At 37.3% G+C, this 24,713-nt stretch overlaps 1 protein-coding gene across 3 annotated transcripts; it reads left to right on the top strand.

Annotated features, from left to right (window-relative positions):
* Positions 1-20,758: 20,758 nt before the first annotated feature.
* LOC138906373 (zinc finger BED domain-containing protein RICESLEEPER 2-like) lies at positions 20,759-24,304 on the top strand. 3 transcript variants are annotated; one of them, XM_070194971.1, is made up of 5 exons: positions 20,759-21,034; positions 21,246-21,484; positions 22,603-23,344; positions 23,438-23,495; positions 24,078-24,152. In XM_070194971.1, exons 2-4 carry the CDS (start codon positions 21,266-21,268, stop codon positions 23,479-23,481), a joined length of 1,005 nt encoding a protein of 334 aa, XP_070051072.1. In that variant the 5' UTR covers positions 20,759-21,034; positions 21,246-21,265; the 3' UTR covers positions 23,482-23,495; positions 24,078-24,152. The 3 variants fall into 3 exon arrangements, with proteins under 3 accessions (XP_070051072.1, XP_070051071.1, XP_070051070.1); XM_070194970.1 differs by lacking the exon at positions 23,438-23,495 and having other exon boundaries at positions 20,759-20,958; positions 24,078-24,304; XM_070194969.1 differs by lacking the exon at positions 23,438-23,495 and having other exon boundaries at positions 24,078-24,304.
* The last annotated feature ends 409 nt before the right edge of the window (positions 24,305-24,713 follow it).

The following is a 24,713-nucleotide window of genomic DNA, read 5'->3' as shown; positions in this document are numbered from 1 at the left end:
ATCAGGTGGTGTCGTTATGGGTACGACCTCAATTTAAAATATAGGAATAATTTCCTTAACTTGATTCGATTCTGAGTGTCAAGACGAGTCCTCCTATTGTGCTCCACATATGTGAAAAAATCGTAATTCTATAATCTACTTATGTGTTTACTCCTGTTGGGAGATTCTACGGAGATAACTACGCCTATAATTCCATGTTGGTCACTATTTTAGAGCTGTAAGGCTAAATGTGGCTTTCTTTTACTCATTTCGGTAAGTTTTGATGTGATTTACGGATAATTAATTACAAATTATGAATTATATACCTTATCGGTGTGGGGTTCATTATTTGTTGTGATTTTGTGTAACCGAAATTATTTAAAAGGAGAAAATTGAAATTTTTTGATTGGCACGATATGCATATTACTTGTGATTTAGAACTGAGGACGAGATCCTTCTATTTTAAAAGAAAATAAATTGATATGTTTAAACCGGGTTATGAGCTGTGGTGGAAGTTATATAAGGACGAGATCCTTGTGATGGAAATTCTTGTGTTTAAGCTCTCCCTTGTGAAATTAAATTTGTACTATAGTAATAATATGGAGTCATGCCTGTTAGGCTTATTTGAGAATTCTTGTATGAAATTCTCTGTGCATATTTGCCAAAATTCGTGTTTGTAATTATTGAATTTTAACCTACGAAGTAGGTGCTCGCCCAGGTGGCGTTAAATGTTACTCGTTAATTCGGGTAAATAATTATGAGGTCTTCATGCCTCGCATCTTCTTATCAGTATTGTGAAGGTTTGAAATGAGATTTTTTTTAACATGAGGTTAATATACAGTTCGGTAATTGATCATGAACAACTATTAAGAACAAATATCCGTTGCCAAGAATTGATGACTTATTTGATCAGCTTCAGGGTGCCAAGGTATTTTCGAAGATTGATTTGAGATCTGGTTACCATCAGTTGAAGATTAGGGCGTCTGATGTCCCTAAGACAACTTTTCAGACTCGGTATGGGCATTACGAGTTCCTAGTGATGTCATTTGGGTTGACAAATACTCCAACAACATTTATGGATTTGATGAATCGGGTGTTCAAGCCTTATTTGGATTCTTTTGTGGTTGTATTCATTGATGATATCTTAATTTACTCTAACAGTCGAGAGGAGCATGAGCAACATCTTCGAAGTGTGCTTCACACCTTGAAGAATAATCAATTATATGCCAAATTTTCAAAATGCGAGTTTTGGTTAGACTCAGTTGCCTTTTTGGGATATGTTGTATCGGCAGAAGGCATAAATATGGATCCTAATAAGATTGAGGCTATTCAGAATTGGCCTAGACCTACTTCGGTTACAGAGATTCGGAGTTTCCTGGGTTTGGCAGGTTATTATCGTTGGTTTGTGGAAGGGTTTTCATCTATAGCAAGCACCTTGACCAGACTAACCCAGAAGGGTGTTCCATTCAGATGGTCAGACGAGTGTGAGTTAAGCTTTCAGAAGCTCAAGACCGCTTTGACTACGGCGCCAGTATTGGTATTACCCACAGGTTCAGGATCATATACGGTATATTGTGACGCATCTCACATTGTGGTTAGTGCAGTATTAATGCAAGATGGCAAGGTAATTGTATATGCTGGCAGTTGAAAGTTCATGAGAAGAATTATCATGTTCATGACTTAGAATTGGCAGCCATTGTTCATGTGCTGAAGATTTGGAGGCATTACCTCTACGGTGTCTCGTGTGAGGTATTTACTGATCATCATAGCCTCCAGTATTTGTTCAAACAAAAGGATCTTAATTTGAGGTCGAGAAGATGGATGGAGTTGTTGAAAGACTATGATATCACCATTTTGTATCACCCCAGAAAGGCCAATATGGTGGCCGATGCCTTGAGTAGAAAGGCTGTGAGTATGGGCAGTCTTGCGTATATTCCGGTTGGTGAGAGGCCATTAGCTTGAGATGTTCAGACTTTGGCTAACCAGTTCATGAGGTTAAATGTTTCATAACCCAGTCGGGTTCTAGCTTGTACAGTCACTCGGTCTTCTTTATATAAGCGCATCAGAGAGAGGCAGTATGATGATCCTCATTTACTTGTCCTTAAGGACACGGTGCGGCACGATGATGCCAAATAGGTTTCTATGGGGGAAGATGGAGTTCTGCAAATGCAGGGCCGTATTTATGTGCCTAATGTGGATGGGCTTCATGAATTAATTCTTGAAGAAGCACACAATTCCAGGTATTTTATTCCTCCAGGTATCGCTAAAATGTATCAAGATTTACGGCAACATTATTAGTGGAGGAGAATGAAAAAGAATATAGTTGCACATGTAGCTCGGTGTCTGAATTGTTAGCAAGTTAAGTACGAGCATCAGAGACCTGGTGGTTTGCTTCAGAAGTTAGAAATTCCTAAGTGGAAGTGGGAGCGTATCACTATGGATTTTGTTGTTGGACTCCCACGGACTCAGAGAAAATTTGACGCAGTTTGGGTCATTGTGGACAGGTTGACCAAGTCATCACATTTCATTCCAGTGGCAGTTACCTATTCTTCAGAGAGGTTAGCTGAAATTTACATTCGTGAGATTGTCCGCCTTCACGGTGTGCCCGTGTCTATCATTTCAGATCGAGGTACGTAGTTTACCTCACATTTATGGAGGGATGTACAACGTGAGTTAGGCACGCGGGTGGAGTTGAGTACAACATTTCATCCACAGACAGACGGACAGTCAGAGTGCACTATTCAAATATTGGAAGATATGCTTCGCGCTTGTGTTATAGAATTTAGAGGTTCTTGGGATCATTTCTTGCCACTTGAGGAGTTTGCTTATAATAATAGCTACCAGTTGAGCATTCAAATGGATCCATATGAGGCATTATACGGAAGGAGATGCCGATCGCCAATTGGTTGGTTTGAACCGGGAGAGGCTCAGTTGTTGGGTACCAATTTGGAACAGGATGCCTTGGATAAGGTCAAGATTATTCAGGATCGACTTCGCACAGCTCAGTCTAGGCAAAAGAGTTATGCCGACCATAAAGTTCGTGCTATTGCATTCATGGTTGGAGAACGAATATTGCTCTGGGTTTCACCTATGAAAGGTGTAATGAGGTTCGGAAAGAAGGGCAAGTTGAGCCCTAGGTATATCGGACCCTTTGAAATTCTTGAAAGGGTAGGTGATGTAGCCTACATGCTTGCATTACCACCTAGTTTATCAGCGGTTCATCCGTCATTCCATGTGTCTATGCTCCGGAAATATCATGGTGATCCGTCCCATGTGTTAGATTTCAACTCAGTCCAATTGGATAAAGATTTGACTTACGAGGAGGAGCAGGTGACTATTCTAGCCCGGCAGGTCCGACAATTGCGAACTAAGATTTATCCTTCAGTTCAGGTGTGATGGAGAGGTCAACCGGTAGAGGCATCTACTGGGAGTCTGAGTCGGACATGCAGAGTAAATATCCACACCTTTTCTCCAGCTCAGGTACTTTTTCAAACTCCGTTCGAGGACGAATTTTTGTTTTAGAGGTGGAGAATGTGATGACCCAAAATATCATATTTAAATTTAATAAGTAATTCTGTGTTCTAAGACCTCGAAAAGCACAATTTATTATTCTTCGACTTGCTCCGTCATGTCATTTATGACTTGTGTGCCAAATTTGAAGTCATTCCGAATTCATTTAATATGTTTTGGCACGAGGTTTGCAAATTGAAAAGTTTAAAAACTCAAAGTCCGAATCGAGGTGTGAATTGCAATTTCGATGTTATTTGATGTGATTTGAGACCCTGAGTAAGTCCGTGTGATGTTACGGGACTTGTTGGGATATTTGGATAAGGTCCCGCGGGGCTCGGGTGAGGTTCGGATAGACCACAAGATGTTTTGAACTTAGAAAATTTTGCTGGTATAACTGAACCTGTTGCAGGCCTCTAATCTTGCAATTACGAGATCAGGCATCGTAAACGCGAACCAAGCAGGTATGGCAATTGCGAGATTTTTATCGCAATTGCGAAGAAAGCCTAGGCCAGCAGTTCTCCCAATTACCAGTTTTCTTTCGCAATTGCGAAGGGCCAATTGTTGCAAATGCGACATAATCTTCACATTTGCGAAGGCAGCGGGATTGTGAAGGGCATCCCAATTGCGAGTGTTTCTTCGCATTAGCGAAGCTCAGGTCGCAATTGCGACACCTGCAGCTGAACAAAATAACTTTTTGACGGGATTTTTGATTCATTTCCCAAATCTTCAAAACCTAAAACCTCAAGAGGCAGTTTTTGGGCGATTTTCACGGGAAAACATTGGGGTAAGTGTTCCTTATCCTATATTGAATATATTTCATGATTTCATACTCATTTATATCATGAATTCGTGAATTTATGGAGGAAAAATCAGATTTTTCTAAAATCTTCCAAAAACGAAAATTAAGATTTGAAGGTCCATTTGATATCGGAATTGGATAATATTTGTATGGTTGGACTCGTCTCGGAATGGGTGTTCGGATTTCGTAAGTTTTTTTGAGTTTTGAAATATGGGTCCCATTGCCGAATATTTTAATGAGTTTAAGATTTTTATCCGAAATTTTATAAATTCATATGGAATTAATTCATATGATTCGTATTGAGTATATAAAATTGTTTGTGAATAGATTTGAAGCTTTCAGACGCAAATTTAAAAGGAAAAGCTGTGGTTGAATAATTGATTGGAATTTGCAAAGCGAGGTAAGTGTCAGGCTTAACCTTGACTTGAGGGAATAAAACCCTTAAATTGTTTGCTATGTGAACTGCATGTAAACGACGTATATGCGAGGTGACGAGTGTCTATACGTCATCAAATTAATTGTTTGCATGTTTACTTGAAAATCATAAATTATTTTTAATCATAAATTAATTATTATAATGATTGTTTCTCTCTTATTCTTTGTCAAAATATTAATTTTTGAATTTCCGCATTAATTGTTACATGCTATTTGAATTATGTGTTTTAATTGTTATTTAACATTTTGCATATTGAATATTAAACTGCCTATTTTCTCCCTGATTTCCATAATAAATTGCTAATTGTCATTGTTTGTTTTAGAATTAAATTATAATTATTGTATGCTTGTTGTCTTACGATTTTATATTAATTGTTGTGTTTATTGGAGAATTTCTTCTATAAGAATTGATTGGTAAATGAATATGTTGGAGGAGTGGGTTGCACACCGCAACGGGATTGATTATAATGAATATATTGGAGGATCGGGTTGCACGCCGCAACAAACTTATTAAAAGTCAATATTGGAGGATCGGGTTGCATGCCGCAACAGACTTATTAAAAGGCAATATTGGAGGATCGGGTTGCATGCCGCAACAGACTTATTAAAAGTCAATATTGGAGGATCATGTTGCACGCTGCAACAGACTTATTAAAAGTCAATATTGTAGGATCGGGTTGCACGCTACAACAGACTTATTAAAAGTCAATATTGGAGGATCGGGTTGCACGCCGCAACAGACTTGATTAAAATGAATATTTATTGTGAGAGTGGGTTGCACGCTGCAACAAAATTGAATGTGAATATATATTGTGAGAGCGGGTTGCACGCTGCAACAGAATTGAATGTGAATATATAGTGAGAGCGGGTTGCACGCTGCAACTGAATTGATGGAAATGACAATTGGTTATGACTGCTGAGTTGGCCTCAATTATTATAAATAAGTTACTTGATTTATTTCTATTATTTTTGTTGTATCTAATATTGCGTATAGGTAATGTAAGTGACCCGCCTTAGCCTCATCACTACTTCATCAAGGTTAGGCTCAGCACTTACCATTACATGCGTTCGGTTGTATTGATACTACACTCTGCACTTCTTGGACTTCAAGCAATTTTAGATTTTTGCCTTGTAGAGTGATCGCACCTGCGAGGGATTACACCGCAGGTACTGCTGATATGGCGCAGAGGAGGAGATGGGCTGGCATGGGGTTTGTCGGAGGTGCATGGGGTCTTCCACATCTGCGAGCCCGCAAGTGCGAGCAAGGCTCCACAGATGCGGAGAATGGAGGGATGAACTGTCTTCAGAGAAGCGGGTGAAGGGTAGCAGAAGCGCTTCCGTAGGTGCGGAACTTTGAGCGTAGGTGCAGACCCTGTGGACTTAAGTGACTTCTGCAGAAGCGGGACTTTTATCGCAAAAATGATTCTGCAGGTGCGAGCCCAGGCTCTGCAGGTGCGGAAATTCCTAGACAATGTTTAAAATTCGAGGGTTTCGTGATTTTTATCATTTTGGACTTTGCTAACTCGGACTAAGGTGATTTTTGAGAGGGATTTCGAGGTGTTTATTTAGGTAAGTCACTCTTGATCATTTTTATGTAATAATATTGTTTCCCCATTGAATTTCCCACCTGGTTTGTGTGTTTTTGAGATGGAATTTTGGGAGTTTTAGGCTAGGGATTGGAGAATTAAATTTGGGGATTTGAGTGATGATTTGTTATTGAAATATGGTAAATTTGGTATGGTTGGACTAATGGTTGAATGGGCTTCCGTATTTTGTAACTTTTGTTGGGTTCCGAGGCGTTGACCCAGGGGTTGACTTTTTGACTTTTGATTAAGAATTAGCATTTTCATATAGAATTGATTCTTATAGATCATGTTGATTGTATCGAATTGTTTGTGGCTAGATTCGAGGCGTTTGGAGGCCAATTCGCGAGGCAAGGGCGTATTGGAGTAGAGATTTGCTCGGTTTGAGGTAAGTACCACTTCTAAACTTGGTTCTGAGGATACGAATCCCTGAATTTCGTGTTATGTGATGGGTGTTGAGGTGGCACACATGCTAGGTGACGAGCGTGTGGGCGTGCACCAAAGAAACTATGATCCAGTTGACTTCGTGGTACTATGTAGTCATCAGACCTTGTAGCCAATCATGTGATCTCTATTTGTTAGAGTAATTGAGTTGCCGATTCATGTTAGATATCATGTTAGGTTTAATCTTTATCCTATTGAGACATATTGTGGTCATTCCTGCTGTTGAATTATTTGCTTAGATGGAAATTTTGTACTCAACCTCATCCATTATTTGCATGTCATATCTCAGTCTCTGTTACTAATATTGTTGTGGCATATATCATTGTTTGGGCTAGTTTGCATGAGATTTGTGAGACCGAGAGACTGAAGAGATTGATAACTGAGTAGGGGCTTGAGTGCCGTGCTATGAGTCATACATATATGTGTGTGTGTGTGAGGGTGAGGGGTGGGGATTGGGTTGCACGCCGCAACAAGCCTTATGGCTATATATATGTGGATCAGGTTGTACTCCGCAACAAGCCTTATGGATATATATATGCATATTGATCGGGTTGCACACCGCAACAAGCCTCATGGCTATATATATGTGGATTGGGTTGCACGCCGCAACAAGCCTTATGGCTATATGTGGATCGGGTTGCGAGCTGCAACATGCCTTAGGGCTATATGTGGATCGGGCTGTATGCTGCAACAAGTATCGTACAGTGCTGAGTGACTGAGTGTGATGAGCGAGAATTGAGACAGTCAGATTGAGTGTTCTGAGAGTGTGAGTACTTAGGGTTTCACTGTATTGCATCGCTTACGATATTCATATTGGCATGTAGATACAGAGATGTCATATTCCTCTTATCAGTCACACTTGACATACTTTATCTGTGATTGAACTTGATTGTTGAACCTGGAAGCATGTCTTTATTTTCTGTATTGTTAAACTATTTACCTTTACTGTATTGTTTGAGCTCGTCACTACTTTCAGCCCAAAGGTTAGACTTGTTACTTATTGAGTTGGTTGTACTCACGCTACACCCTGCACTTCGTGTGCAGATCCAGGTGTTTCCGGGTATGGTGGTTGCTGATCTTGGAGTTTCAGTCATTCGGAGATTATCGAGGTAGTTGCCTTGGCGTCCGCATACCTTGACTCTCCTCCCATATCTCTCAATTTTACTTATTATTTTCTACTTTCTTAGACAGTGTATCAAACTATGTTTTTGTATAGATGCTCATGTACTCAGTGACACCCAAGTTTTGGGAAATTCTGTATTGAGATGTGTCATTTTCATCCAGTTTTTATGAGATTTTATTTATTTAAACCTATTTTAGTATATTTTGACTTAAAGAAGCTAGTATTTTTGTGAGTCGTCGGCTTTCCTAGTATTATGATAGACGCCATCACGACCCTTATGATTTGGGGGCGTGACACTACTAGTGGGTTATATGTGTTGCAATTTGAGTTTGGATCGATTGAGAAAGTTGACTTGACTGTCACGAGGATGAATGTGAGCTTAGCAGATGATTTGAGGTATTTTATGATTTGTGTTACATGAGATTATAAAGGATTTAGTTGAATTAAAGTGTGGGATTGTGGTACTAATGGAGTAAGGGTATTGTGGGTCATCAGATGTTTTGTTCTATGGCTTCGAGCCAAGTGAGGGAGTCTGCTATCGATCATTTGATCGCATGGTTGTGTGTTATATTAGTTTTGGAGGCATTCTTATGGATCGACTATGACTTGAAGATGTTGATTTCGAGGATGACTCGAGTAAGGAAATTTCTTGATGCATGATGTATTATACTTTATGGATATATGAAAATTATAACGACCCGACCGGTTATTTTGAGCTTTAGCATTTCATTTGATGGTTTGATACTTTGAGTACCTTCATATTATGTATTATGACTTGCGTGTATGGTTGGTTTCGGGTTTTGAGCGGTTCATGATTGATTTGGAAGAATGATTCTCGTTTTATTAGCTTTAAGTTGGAAGAGTTGACCAAGGTTTGACTTTTGGGTAAACGGACTCGAAATCAGATTTTAATTATTCATATAAGTTTGTATGATGATTTTGGACATGTCCACAAAGTTTGGTTAAATTCCGATGAGTTTGGATTAGTTTGGGTTGTATGGTGATTGTTTTCAATTTCGACGTCGATTTGAGCATAAAGGTTACCATATTGAGCAAATGGCATTTGATTCGTGTTTCGACTAAACCATTATATATGTATCATGATTTTAAAACCATAGCAATTGGAATCATCAAATTTCGACATCATATGAGGAATTTATGGTCATTTTACTAAGAATTGGGTTGCCATATTCTTAAGATTAATTACAAAATTACCACTGAATTCGTATCTTAAAATCTACACTATTTCCAACTATTGAAACTAACATATCTCCTTCATTATACGGTCAAATGGAGTTATTCAAAATTCTAACTTGACTGAAATTTTACGAGGAATCCATTGGAGGCATCAAAAGTGAGTTTCTTGATCATTTGGCATAAGAAACTAGGCAGAACAACTGGGCATTTTTGGCTATTAATGTTGTTAGAGTTTTTTACATCTGGAATGTTTGGGATTGGGATAGTTCAAGGATGTTCTTCAAGTTTCTTCCATAGGTTTAGAGCCGTTCGGAGGTCGGTAGCACGAGATGGTATTTTTAGAGTATTGTTTGGCTTGCTCAGTATTGAATTCGGCTTATTCGAGGTAAGTAGCACTTTTAAACTTGTTGCTGAGGGTATAAATCCCTCAATATACATGTTATGTGTTTGGGTCATGCATTGCAGCGGCGTTATGCTAGGATATGATCCTTTATGCTTATTTTGTGTGTTATGTTTCCCCTTGTGTGGTGGATTGATAACATTGTGCTTCGTGGTGGTATTTGTTGAGCTAGTGGGATGGTTTATTCATTTCCATTCTCTTTCCATCATTGGGTATATTTGAGTTATTGTTTGTTGGTACATGGATTACATGGTATGTGGCTATAAGTAGGATTTGTGTGACAGGTCAGTCGAGTAGCTTGAACTAGATGAGATGAGGTTATTGAGCCTGAAATGTATGCCATCAGATTTGATTAAGGTATGTTTGCAAGAAATGTGTCACTAGGCGGCTTAGATTTTGTCTATGGTTCTTATCGGGCAAGATATCTCCACGACTTGTTAATTTGATGGGTGGTTATGAGTTTCTGTATGTTTCTTTCAATCATTGGCTGTGTATGAAGGTTTAGAATAAGATTTTAGTTGATATGAGGTTTGTTACTGGTGGCAGGTTTGTTATCGAGCAACTATTGCGGTCGGAAGTTATTGGTATTAGTATTTGAGTTATGTTGTATATCATCTGATTTTGTCTTGAGATATAGTTATGTGTTGATGCAGCTTGTTCAGAGTTATATAGTGCATAGATGCAAGAATCAGGTCATATAATGAGTTTCGGATGTTGGGGATTTGAGTTTTAAGGTTTATGGACTAAGGGTGAAGTAAGGATCCTCTGCTAAGTGGTATTTCAGGATTATATGGATTGGGGTGACATGGAATCACCCATGGTTATGCATATGGTGAGGGTATATGGAGATTTGATTGCTTTGGAACGACTCTTGGCACGTTCGAGGACGAACGTATGTTTAAGTGAGGGAGAATGTAACGACCCGACCAGTCATTTTGAGCTTTAACGTTCCATTCAGTGGTTTGAGACTTTGAGTAGCTTTATATTCTGTATTATGACTTGCGTGTATGGTTGGTTTCGGGTTTTCGAGCGGTTCAGAATTGATTTGGAAGCATGATTCTCGTTTTAGAAGCTTTAAGTTGGAAGAGTTTACCCAGGTTTGACTTTTTGGTAAATGGACTCGGAATCGGGTTTTAATTATTCCAATAAGTCTGTATGATGATTTTTGTCATTTTCACAAAGTTTGGTTAAATTCCGATGAGTTTTGGATAAAGTTGACCCAGGTTTGACTTTTTGGTAAATGGACTCAGAATTGGGTTTTAATTATTCTAATAAGTTTGTATGATGATTTTTGACATGTCCACAAAGTTTGGTTAAATTCCGATGAGTTTTGGATAAGTTTGGATTGTATGGTGATTGTTTTCGATTTTGACGTCGATTTGAGCATAAATGTTACCATATTGAGAAAACAGCCTTTGATTCATGTTTCGACCAAACCATTATATCCGTATCATAATTTTGGAACCATAGCAACTGAAATCATCAAGTTTCGACATCGTATAAGGAATTTATGATCATTTTACTAAGAATTGGGTTGCTAGATTTGTTTCAGATTAATTACGAATTTGCCACTGAATTCGTATTTAAAAATCTCCACTATTTTCAAATATTGAAACCAACATATCTCCTTCATTATAAGGTCAAATGGAGTGATTCAAAAATCTAACTTGACTGAAATTTCACGAGGAATCCATTGGAAGCATCAAAAGTGAGTTTCGGGATCGTTTGGCACAAGAAATGAGGCATAACCGACACGACCCCAATTTCCCTCCGTAGGATGTCATGATGATACCTAGTCTTTAAGACTAGGTAAGCCCAATACTTACTAAATTAATGGCAAAATTCAACCAAAAACTATTAAATATGAAACCGAAATTTCTATAAAAAGCCAACAATCCCAAAAATGGTAGTACAAGTCATAAGCTCTACTGAGTTTACTAGAAAATCTCTAAGTACAACTGTTCCGGAATAGAAATAAAATGTACACAAATAACTTCTGTAGGTGACTCCAAGGCCTGCGAAGGCGATGGCAGGTATACTTTGAAGTCTCCACAGCAATATCCGATCCGCTATCTAATAATCAATTGACTCTGAAGTACCTAGATCTGCACAAAAATGTGCAGACGTGTAGTATGAGTACACCACGGTCAATACCCGGTAAGCATCAAGACTAACCTCGATGGAGTAGTGACGAGGTACAAGTCAGGACACTCACTAGACAAAATAACTTGTGCAGTATAGAGGTATAAAGCTAATAATGGAAAGCAGAAATCAGTAAATGGCAACAAAATCAACATGTGATATAGAGAGTAAAGAAATAAGAACACCGTGAAGTATCATTGTAACCAATTAAGAAATGCAAAATACAACCAATTAATCAAGACGTTCTACACAAGTTTCACAAAATAATAATTGCTACGTGATACCTCATCTCATAGTCACAAGACACGGGTCTCAACCAACCATCATATACTCAAGGCACCCCGTGCCCACATCTCAAATCATAACCGCACAGTCAACTCACGTGCCAATATCTCAATCCGTCCGGCGTGATCACAAGCTCACATTTACAATCCGCCTGGCAGGGTCACAGGCTCACAATCACAATCCGCTTGGCATGGTCACATGCTCACAATCACGATCTGCCCGGCATAGTCATATGCATCACAATCACAATCCGCCCGGCATGGTCAAAGGCTCAATAGCAACATGAAGACAGATAATACAAGAACACATGGGCATGATCAATAAATATCAAGTTTCATACTCCTGAGCTAGTATAAGTGGCATGCTACAGTGTATGCTTGTGCTAGTGTACTACTACATCCCAAGTCAATAAGTAATATCAAAGACATCGAGTAGTTCATCAAAGCAACTAAACAAGTCAAGCAAGGTGTATAACATACACAAGGAAAAACACACCATCACACGAAAATCACTAACATAATATCCCCGAGCCATCACACATCATCCCTAACATTGCCACTCTTATCTCTCCGATAGCCACCCGTATCACTCCGTATAATAGCCACCCTTATCGCTCATCCCGGATAATAACACAATAGCCACCCGTATCACTCCACACAATCAACAATAGTGAGATGCCACCCTTATGCCCCGCATAACAACAATGGTGAAATGCCACCATTATACTCCGCATAACAACAACCAAAACCACACATAAATTCACAAATGCTAACATCACAACAACACAACATATCAACTCGTAACACAAGTGCCATAGGCCGCAACCTTTCCAGAGATCCAACAATATTAATACGTCCACAACAAATAGCCCACGGCTCAAACACAATGTGTATAAAATCTCAATAACATCAAAATGAACATGAAAGTAACTCAACAAGGAACAACACCTCCTCATTTTAACACAACTTCAATTACAATAGCTTAATGACTTCTGATAACCTCAATTCTAATTAATTATTTAAGGATAAACTCAATAGTGAAAGTATTTCCATGAAGTGGCAAACTTCGACTTCTAGTATGTGAATTAGGCTAACAATGAAAGAGAAATGGCACGAACTAGTACAACGTCTAAATGCATGAGAATAACCCGGCAACAAAAGGATATCATGTACAACAATTTCAACTAAGAGTAACTCAACAATAAAAGAGATCGGATAATGATAAAAGTAGTAACAACTTCAAATAAAGCATATAAGAGCAAACTCGACAAGTAAAGGATATAACATGTAACGAAAACTTAAAATAAGCATGTGATAGTAGACATGACAAATAAAAGATATAAAATGTGCTAACAATTCCAAATAAATACATGCAAGAATCCAAAGAGTCTAAACCGGTCTTTCCACAAATAAGCTCGAGTACATACTCGTCACCTCGCGTACACAGCTTTCGCATAACACAATTGGTATAAATGACTCAAATACTAAGGGGTAGTTCCCCCACACAAAGTTAGGCAAGACACTTACCTCAAAGAAGCTAAATCGATACTCTAAAATGAACTTCTCGTGTGAAACAACCTCCAAACGGTGCAAATCTAGCCATAACTAACTTAATATCATAAATAAAAACCATAGGAAATAATTTCGGAAAATAACTGCCACGACCCAAAATCCTGCCACAGGCGTTGTGATGGCACCTAGTGTCTTATACTAGGTAAGCCATTTTAATTACTTTTTAAAAATAAATAAATAAAATAATCAAAACTAAACAGCGGAACAAATAAGAATATACAACCTCCCAAGACTGGTAGTACTGAGTCACGAACTCTAGCTGAATACATGGAATGATCATGAGGACTAAATATACAATATTGTTTGATTAAAAATTAACAGTACAATGAAATGAACAGAATCCAAGGGATTGCAACGACCAGGTAACTCTATCTTGAATCCTTGCGATCACATTTTAACTTTGTCCGGGTCCGATACCTCTAATACCTGGTTCTGCACAAAAATGTGCAGAAGTGTAGTATGAGTACACCACGGTCGCTACCCAGTAAGTATCAAGACTAACCTCAGTGGAGTAGAGATGAGGTACAGTCACGACACTCACTAGTCTAATAACCTGTGCAATATAGTATACAAAATAATACTGGAAAATAACTAGATATTATAACAACAAAATCAACCAGTAATATAACAACAATGCAACAAGAACATCATAATTATTGCTCAGACGAATACGAAATACAAGTACAACCAATTAATCAAGTCCTTCAAATATAAATTATTTCGCCTATATGTTTTTCAAATAATAATCTTCAGGATATAATACTTTCCAATAAATATATTTTCAAGTAAAAGTCACCATGTGACACCTCATTTTACCATCATAAAAATTATGGGTCTCAGCTCACTTTCATATTTTTCCACGGCACCTCGTGCCCATATTTCTATCACCATCACACGGACAACTCACATGTCAAAATATTAATGTATATAAGATCCTCAAGAATAATTTATTTTCACTAAAGTAAGGTTAAAATCTTTAAATCAAGTAGGAAATCAACAAAGGAATGAATTTATTTTAGAAATCGTTTGGGTGAAGAAAATGACATTTCAATTAAAATGAAGCATCTGATGACTACTAATTTGGACGTAAAATTTATTAAATTAAAACATAATAGCAATTTCTTTTATTCGAAATAACTCAATTCTCGAAAACCAGTAAAAAATACCATAAACACAAATCTGCAGAGTCTTGTACAAAGAGCAAAAGGCAACACAATACAACAAGCAATACAAAACACATAATAAAATCAAATAATACATCACGAAAGAACACAAGAATTTATATATCACGGAAAAATAAAAGGCAAGTGCATCCATAGAAAAATATCAACAAAAGGGCACTCCCGAGGTACCGCCTCATAGTCCCAAAAGTAAATATGCAAGACGAGGGAGTGGGGGGAAGGGGAGGGGGCATCTCCCGAGGTATCGCCTCGTAGTCCCAAAAGTAAATATGCAGGGCAGGGGGATCTCCCGGAATACCATTCCGTAGTCCCAAAGTAAATATGCAACATCAACAATTCCCCCAGACCATCACAATCAATCCCCGACATAGACCACCTTGTATCGCCACGTGTGCAATAGTAAAGTGAATGCCCGCCTTGTCTCGCCACATGCGCAACCCATATATATATATATATATATATAGCCCGCCTTGTCACGTCGCGTGTGCATAAATCAATAATAATAATAATAATAATAATAATAATAATAATAATAATAATAGCACGATAGAAACCTCGTGCAAACACCCGAACAAAACTTCCCTACAATATAACGTGCCAATATCACATCTCATAAATTGCACCTCAAATGCTCAAATATTAGAGATTTGCACGTCAAGTGCTCAATTATTACAATTAATCACGGATTGCACATCAAGTTCTCAATTATTAGAATTTATCATAGATTGCACATCAAGTGCTCAAATATTTCAACTTGCCACAGAAATCAACAATACGTCATTTTCCACAATAAGGAGCCCATGGCTCGACCATAATGTGCACAGAATCTTAACAAAAATATCCGGGAGTGAACATCTCAACAAAATAATATTACACATAAATTCAAGGTAGCAATCATACCAAATCATCATAGAAAAATAATTTCAACAAACAAGGATCAAGGCATGACAAATAGAGGATTTAACAAGTTCCAATAATTTCCAACTTAATACCTAAGGGCGTATAAGGATTTTAGTCAATGAAATTTGCATATATAAACCAAGTACGTACTTGTCACCTCGCGTACATGGTTTTCAATTACACAATTTGCATATAATACTCAATGCCTATGGGGTATTTTCCCCACTCGAGGTTAAGCAAGACACTTACCTTTTAGAAGTTATGCCGATATTTCAAAATCGCCTTCTTGCTTGAATTGGCTTCCGGACCGCTCAAATCTATTCAAATCAGTTGTATAACTTCATTAAAATTTATCGAAAATAATTCCGGATAATAAAACGTCGACTTAGAAATTTATTCCAAAAAGTCAATGCGGGACCTGCCTCTCAGAACCCGACATAATTTTCATGAAATCAGAACACCCATTCCGATACGAGTTCAACCATACCAATCTTATCGAATTCCAATAACAAATCGACCTCCAAATCTTAAATTTGTGGTTTATGAAGTTTCTACATTTTTTTCCAAATTTCCATCTCAAAATACTAATTAAATGATGAAATCAGTGATATATTCATGTATAATAACCAAATCCGAGTTAGAATCACTTACCCTGATAAATTTCTTGAAAAACTCACGAAACATCGTCTCCAACCGAGCTCCAAAAGTCTAAAAATAAAATAATAACCTAAACCTCGAATATATAGTACACCTCTCGGATTCTCAATATGCTGACCACGCATTTCCACCGCCCCCGGAATGCCTCACCGCGGTCCGCAGAATTCCCACTGCTGCCGCGAAAGTTTGGTGGCTACACTTCCAAGCTTTAGTATTTTGGCCATAACTTTCTCTACAGATGTCCAAATTATGACTTCATTACCTTAAAGAAAACTAGATACGAAGGACTACAACTTTTGTTTTTGAATCATCTCAAAATTCCTTGTAGATCAAAAGATATAGGCTTTCGAATTAGGACCAACAGACTGCAGAACTTCCTGGAGCGCGGCCGCGGACACAATTGTGCGGTCCGCGAAAATTTGAGCGCGGCCATGAAATTCTGCTGCTGTCCGGGTCCCTCCTTCACCTCAGCGCCCCAATTTTCGTGGTCCGCGTCCCTCCTTCACCTCAGCGCCCAAAAATGCGCAGTCCGCCTCCCCGAAAGTGCCAGAACAATATTAGAGTGCCGAAATGCTCGGACTCGCTCAAAACTCATCGCGAAACTCATCCGGAACCTCCCGGACACAAACCATATATGAATTTCAATCATAAAGCACACTACGGGCCTGTTCACGCACACAAAATACCGAAAAGAGGTCGTCTTGACCCGATATTGACCATGGCCAAACTCCCAATTTTTCTTAACTTTACAAATCTCTCAACTTCTATGTTTTGCGCCGAAACGTATCAAATCAATCCGGAATGACTTCAAATTTTGCACACAAGTTATAAATGACTTAATGGAGCTATTCCCATTTCCGGAATCGAAATCCGGCCTATTTATAAAAAATTCACCCTTCGGTCGGACTTTTTCAAAATCTTATATTTTTTCTAACTTTCACCAAAATGTGTCGAATTGTCCTATGGACTTCCAAATCCAAATCTGAACATACCCCTAAGTCCGAAATTATCATACGAAGCTATTTCCATCTTCGAAATTCTATTTCGGGATCGTTTACTCAAAAGGAATCTCTCCGACCAACTCTTTCCATTTAAGCTTCTAAATAAGAATTGCTCTTTTAACTAAATTCGGAATCTTTAGTAAATCTAACTCGACCACACCCGCGGGTCATAATACATATTGTGAAGCTATTCGAGACCTTAAGCCACTGAACGGGGCTTTAATTCGTAAAATGACAAGCCGGGTCGTTACATTCAGCACCTCTTAAACAAACGTTCGTCCTCGAACGTTCTAAGAATTATTCTGAGGTTACCAAATTGATTATTTTACTCTTACACGTATACTCACGGTTGATTCCATGTTACCGCATTTGAGGTAATCCCGACAACACGATCTCGTTTGAGATTATTTCTCTTATTCACACTTATAAGCCTTTATGCCAATTCCTTATACTCCAATTAAATTTCAAATTCCCTACATCAAGACACGGTGTTAGTTTCAACCGGTTGTAGCAAATCGTGCCTATGCACACATCAACTTTCTTGATAGTGTTGAAGTACTTCAAAAAATTTCCAGGGTGTTACATTCTCCCCCGCTCAGGATCATTCGCCCCCAACCATATAACATAACTTATCTCTTCTTTTGCACGTCTTAATCTCCCAAATTTTCCTAACTCCCAAATTTTTCTAACTCTCAAATTTTTCAGAAATTTCGGCAAAGTCTCCCTTGTAATTGGACCTACCACCTGCCAGAGTAACACCAAAACAACTCCTAATAATACATCCACAGTATATATATATCAATAACACCAATCTCAGCATTTCAAGCATTGCATTAACATAATGATATCAGGACATGAAGCACATCATATGTATGCTCATCACCACATCTCTGGTCTTAAAAGCTGTTCATAATTAATTCCAACATCATCAATTAATCTCATATTAACCACCACCTCGTTTCGAATTTTTACAACACTGGCAACAGAATGTGAGGCATGAAGACCTCACGATTACTTACTCTGATTAATGAGTCATATTTAACGCCACCTGGGCACTCACCTCGTAGGCTAAAACTCAATAATTACAGCACAATTATGGCACAGAAACATATAAAAGAATTATCACATAAGCCTATCAGGCATGACTCCCTATTAGTACTATAGTACAATTTAAACTTCACACATGGAGAATTTTAAACTCATAAATATTTCACCACAAGGACCTCGTCCTTATATAACTTCCACCGTGGCTTGTAGCTTGATTTAAATATTTCACATCATATATAAAATGCGAGGATCTCGTCCTCAACTCCGAATCACTTTTTTTTTGCACATTGTGCCAACTGAAATTTCAATTTCCTTTCTTTCTTCTTTTCAATATATTTCATAAACAGTTTTCACAACACATAATGAACCCTACATACCGGTAGGGCATATAATTCATAAAATTGGAATCAATTACTCCAAAATACATCAAACCCATTGAAATGTATAATAAAAGTTACTTTTGGAGTTATAGTCCTCAATGGTGCTCAAAAATAAAATGACAGACACGGGCTCACATTTTCAAATCTCCCAACAGGGATAAACATATAAGTGGGTCACAAAATTTACGAAGCTCACCCATAAGCGGAGCATAATAGGAGGACTCACCTCAATATTCAGAACCGAATTAAATTAAAGGAAATTATCCTTTTATAACAAATTGGGATTGTGCATGTAACGACACCATCGAGTGTATCAGCCTCAGCCAAATCATAGCGATTATATCAACGGGTCGGGTCTCTACCTCTTAGGTGCCCACTACCCGTCTATCCTCCACCTCTAGATGACAGTGCACGTGGAGTATTAATTGGAATAAAGCTTGTATCTTGAATCCCACCTCTTAATAATATACAAGTTTCAGAGAACCTTTCAATACCACATAAATGCATCTCAGGTCCCAACTGATACAACACATGACCCCGCAATCTGATTGTTGATAGTGGACTCCCTTCACTTGGCGCGAAGCCACATGACACATTCCCATGATCCACAATACTAACCTTCATTTCTCGTAAGACACCGGTCATAAGATGCCTCAAGCCATTTATTTGGCGCATGTCATCCTCGCGACACTTAAACTCACTTACTCTAGTGCCTTGGTTGTGTACGTACCCTTTGCTAAATAGAAATCCCATACAAACTACATAGTCTTTAATACGACCAGCTATTTCAGATTTACATCCACCTCATGACCCTACCACAATTGTGGTGATTAGGCAATTAATTAAACCTTCTTAATATCATACTTATCAATCAGATGTCAGAACCTGCTTCACCCCAATGTGCACAACTGAATGATCTCTCAATACTTCCACATCCTCTATCTGGACGACACGTTGTAATTAGGGGTGTTCAAAACCGAACCGGAACCGCAAACCGATCCGCACAAGTGGCTTAATGGCTTATTGGTATCGGGTAAACGGTTTAACAGACGGGGAATGGATTGAAATTGTTTTATTAACGGCTTATCGGTTTGGGGACGGATTATTCAATTTTCTTAACGGATAATCCGTTAACCCGTTAAGAATATATATATATACAAAATTATTTTTATCTAAATTATTACTATATTTATTTTTTATCTTTTTAGTTTGAGTGGGAGTGTGGGACACCTAGCTTTCCCTTTAGCTTTCTCGTTCTCCTAAATCCTAATCCCTTTCCCAACCAAGCATGTTCCCTTAAAATCAGGTTCATTAATCTTAACTTAATCCCCTCAATATATTTTGTACTTGAAAAATATTTTGATAGATAGATTCCCAAGACAATATATATTTGCAGCAAGGAAAAAGGACAAAAAAACTATTATAAAACAAAAAACCTCTATCACTCCTAATGCTTTGTCGTCCTTTTGTATATAAGTTATTTATTTTATATTACTTTTTTATAATTTAAATAGCTCTTTTTGGTTTTATGTCATGGTCCCCCACTTAAACGAAAATTTGGAGGATTTGGAAAACTGGGTGTTACTGTACTATATAAGTATTTTAACAAATGTGTCTCTTTCCATAACATGGTCCCCAATGATTCTAAATTTATTTTTGTAACCAGCAGAGGATGTACCATATATTTGTAGGATTCAATTGAACCATAACTTTCGACACAGAGTAAACATTTATATGTATAAATTAATTAAAATTATAAAAATAATAGATATTAATCAATAACTTTAAAAATATAATGAGTTCAATACTACAAAATTTAAAAGTTAAACTCATGATTTAAATCTTGGATCCGCCTCTGATTGATATCTACTAGTAGGAAACAATTTGTTCCTGGGACTCGAAGAAACTTAATTAGTACATATTTTTACAGCTAATTAATTAAATCTAGCTTAATAAAGAAAATTTTATCTCGGTTATAGGTATACAAAATGTGACCCATGTCAGCCTTATTTCCTACAGAAAAATATGGACCACAAAAGTTTATAAGCACTTCCCTCTTCTTTTTTGATGAGCAGGCGTGCCAACTGTTCTTTTTTTTCGTTGTTATATTTTATGCTTGACTCATTAATCCCTTCCCCACTTGATTAACACTTAACATTTACAATAGTTCCCTTTAGCAACCCTAACATCTAAAGTTCTAAACACAACAGAGCAACCAACCCTCTAGCCTCTCTCGCCTCTCCCTCTAGCAAGAAATTCTCAAACAGCAACCACGCGCAGTCGCACACACGCATAGCCAGCAGAGCAAGAGGAAGTCAAAAGATGTATGGCCATGCTTTGCAAGTTAAAGATTCATAATCAATTCTACTCATTCTTTTCTTCACTTCAATTGAAAATCAGGTTGATATTCAGTTAAAAAATATTATAACACAAGCCTGGATAATATTTGAGTTGATAAATATTTGGTTAATATTCAGTTAAAGAATGGAGTTTTTCTATATGAGTTGATAAATAGGGATAGCTTTTCCATTACTTATTAGCAGAATCTTTAATTAAATTTTTTCAAACTAACTATTGTTCTGTATTAATTTGATCTTGTGTCTTTCTGCAGATAGTTCCTTAATTTGTAGCATGGCTGAAAATATACAAAGTCATAAGGTGATGGGTGAAAGTGGGGCTTCTAATTCAAATGCAATAAGTCAATCTGAAACAACGGAGTCAAATATAACCAAAAAAGGAAAAAAAGGTCTGTTGTGTGGGATCATTTTACAGAAATTATTACTTCTGAAGGGACTACAAAGGCAAAATGTGACTATTGCTTTATTGAGTATTCTTTTAAAACCAAAGACGGTACGTCGACACTTCTTTCTCATATGTTTAAGTGTCCTAAACGCCCTGCTATTGTTGATAAAAAACAATCAAATTTAGGCTTTAAATCTGTTTCGGGGGGTGATGTAGTTGTTGCTTGGAAATTTGATCAAGAAGAGTGTAGGAAGGCGTTATGTCGTATGGTAATAGTTGATGAACTTCCTTTTAGCTTTGTTGAGAAAGAAGGTTTTAGAGACTTTATGAAAGTGGCACAACCTTATTTTCGGATCCCTTCCCGTAGTACTGTAACTAGGGATTGTTTTGATCTTTTTAATGAAGAAAAGCAAAAGTTGAAGAGGTCTTTTATAGAAACGAAACAAAGAGTATGTATTACCACTGATACTTGGACTTCTATACAAAGAATCAATTACATGTGTATCACTTCTCATTGGATTGATAGTGAATGGAATATGCATAAGAGAATAATTAATTTTTGTCCTATTGTTAGTCATAAAGGCGAAGATATGGCAAATGGTATTTGTAGGTGCTTACATGAGTGGGGAATAAATAAGATCTTCACTGTCACAGTTGATAATGCAAGCTCAAATGATGTGACAGTAAAAGAATTGTCTAAGCAATTAACAAAAATAGGAACTAATTTGATGAACGGTAATCACCTTCACGTGAGATGTATGGCTCACATCATGAATCTTGTGGTCCAGGATGGTTTAAAAGAATCTTCAGTGTCTATTGAACGTGTTAGGCATGCAGTGAGATATGTTAGGCAATCTCCTGCGAGGTTGAAGAGGTTTCAAGAATGTTTTGATGATGAACAACTAAATTGTAAAAAAACTTTATGCTTGGATGTTCCAACTAGGTGGAATTCCACTTACTTGATGTTGCGTAGGGCTGTTGAATTTGAAAGTGCATTTTCACATTATGCTTCTAGTGAAATTGGCCTGAGACATTATCTTGAGCATTCTTATATTGAAGTTGGAATTCCTACAGGTGAACTTTTGAGTAGTGATTAGGAGAATGTAAAAAGAATTACAAAGTTTCTTGAAATATTTTATCTTCTTACTTTGAAAATTTCTGGATCACGTTATGTTACATCGAATATTCATTTTCTTGAAATTTGTGCGGTTGCTGTTTATTTGAAGCAATTGATAGAAAATGAAGATACAGTTTTAAGTGAAATGGCAAAGAAGATGAAAGAAAAGTTTGATAAGTATTGGGGTGATCCAGGGAAAATGAACAATATAATTTTCATCTCATGTATTTTGGATCCACGTTACAAGCTCGAATCAGTTGGCTATGCACTTGTAAAGATGTTTGGTCAAGATCCGGGGGCAATTATACAAGCTGAAGTGAAGAAGTACATGACTTCATTATTTAGTGAGTATGTAAAGTCCGTCTCAAAAGGTGTCGTGCTTGATTCATCTTCAGATTGTTCTTCATTGGACACTTCTACTTCCCGGCTTTCTGAAAGTCAAGTAAGCACCCAAAATACAGGACTTTTAGAATCACTTATGCAAGATATAAAAAAATATAAAAGTGGGAGTGGAGGTGTGGATACTAGAACAGAGTTAGATAAATATTTTGGTGAAGAAACTGAGGATGACACTAAAGAATTTGATGTTCTTCTCTGGTGGAAATTGAACTCAGCTAGATTTCCTATTCTTGCGGAGATGGCTCGTGATGTATTAGCTGTTCCGGTTTCAAGTGTGGCATCTGAATGTGCGTTTAGTACGGGAGGACGTATTCTTGATTCATTTAGGAGTTCATTAACTCCTAAATTGGTGCAAGCTTTAGTGTGTCTTCAAGATTGGCTTCGAAATGAAAAATTAAAACAACCTGTTTGTGTTGAGGAAGATCTTGATAAAATCGAGCAGCTTGAACAAGGTAATAATATTGTTACTATATTTGTTGTATATAAATGTTGTGGATATGCTTATATTTATCGCACGACTCATTTTTTTAATTTTCTTTCTTCAGATTTATCTAGCGATGGAAAAGACCCTTCCGTAATTGACGTGTAGTGTTAATATATATGGTAATAATTTGAATTATGGAAGTGAATCATTCATATTCCTTCCCTATGGCTTATAGCTCTTTGAAACATATGTAACTGCTAATATCATGATAAGTGCAAGTTTATAGCTTTGTGAAGCATATGTAATAGCTTTGTCTATCATGATAAGTGCAGGTTTATAAACTTTATAGTATCACCAGACACTCATGTTAACACTCATGTTATCTGATTCTAAAATATTCTAAACTATCCTATCTATAAGTTTGGTGAGAAAATATTCTAAAGTTCATACAATATACTACAAATATCTGATTTGCTTGTTATTTACAATTTATTTCTTGGCCAGTTTTTTATGGTATTGGGGTAGAACTCATTATGACTTAAATACTTACAATTGAACTACTTATGTTTGGTTTAAGTCATTGAAGTATTATATTGGTAGTTGATGCCAGTGCAAAACAGTTCAATTTTGGTCCTTGGATATGTTTGTGACTTTGTGCTGGTGGTGTGACAATGTGGTCAGTTGTCTTTTATTTTCTTTCAGTATTGCAAGCAATACTTATTTTGAGGGTCTAAAACATCAACTTTCTTTGTTAATTGTAGGCCTGGAGAGAAGAAGAGCAATTTTGTTGGTGGTAAAATTCTTATGGCTACTGTGCTAACATCAACTTTTACCAATTTTGTTGGTAAAATTCTTATGCACTATGCATTCTTATGCTCAAGCAGTCCCTATCTTCTAATACCCCAAGCAGTCCACATTCTTATGTATGAGACAATAACCATACACTTGAATGTAGTTGATATATATGTATGAGAAATGTTGAATGTATGAGAAATGTTGACTAAAGTATGTTAAGTTTCAATCAACTCAAACTAAACCGATAACCGCCCGATAATAGCTAAACCGATACCAATCCGCCCGATATCTTATCGGGTGGCTAGCGGATTAATACATTTAAAAGCCGATAACCGATAAGCAAAACCGTTAAGAGTAAATAACCGCCCGATCCGCCCGATAAGCAGCCCTAGTTGTAATAATGGTTGAGCAACCCTGGATCTCTTATAACCCCTCTATAGTATTACGAACCATTAGCGCATAATTGATACCGAGTGCGCAACTTCATACACGAGTGGATGCAAAAGAACATAAGATATATGCTTCAAGCTGAATAAATATCGCACGATGAGGAATGAAAAAGTGATAATTTTTCCTACTAGCTATGTAGCCTCTCGAAGATA

This window comes from Nicotiana tomentosiformis, chromosome 2 (assembly GCF_000390325.3).
Source record: "Nicotiana tomentosiformis chromosome 2, ASM39032v3, whole genome shotgun sequence".
Lineage (NCBI taxonomy): Eukaryota > Viridiplantae > Streptophyta > Magnoliopsida > Solanales > Solanaceae > Nicotiana > Nicotiana tomentosiformis.
This window is presented reverse-complemented; position numbering and strand designations above follow the sequence as displayed.

What these genes read in the sequence shown, in the direction of transcription:
- LOC138906373 (XM_070194970.1), top strand. Translation starts at nt 21,266, where the DNA reads ATGGCTGAAAATATACAAAGTCATAAGGTGATGGGTGAAAGTGGGGCT. An exon ending in TTCTTTTAAAACCAAAGACG is followed by an intron (nt 21,485 to 22,602) that starts GTACGTCGACAC and finishes GTTTATTTGAAG; the next exon opens with CAATTGATAGAAAATGAAGA. An exon ending in AATCGAGCAGCTTGAACAAG is followed by an intron (nt 23,345 to 24,077) that starts GTAATAATATTG and finishes TGTTAATTGTAG; the next exon opens with GCCTGGAGAGAAGAAGAGCA.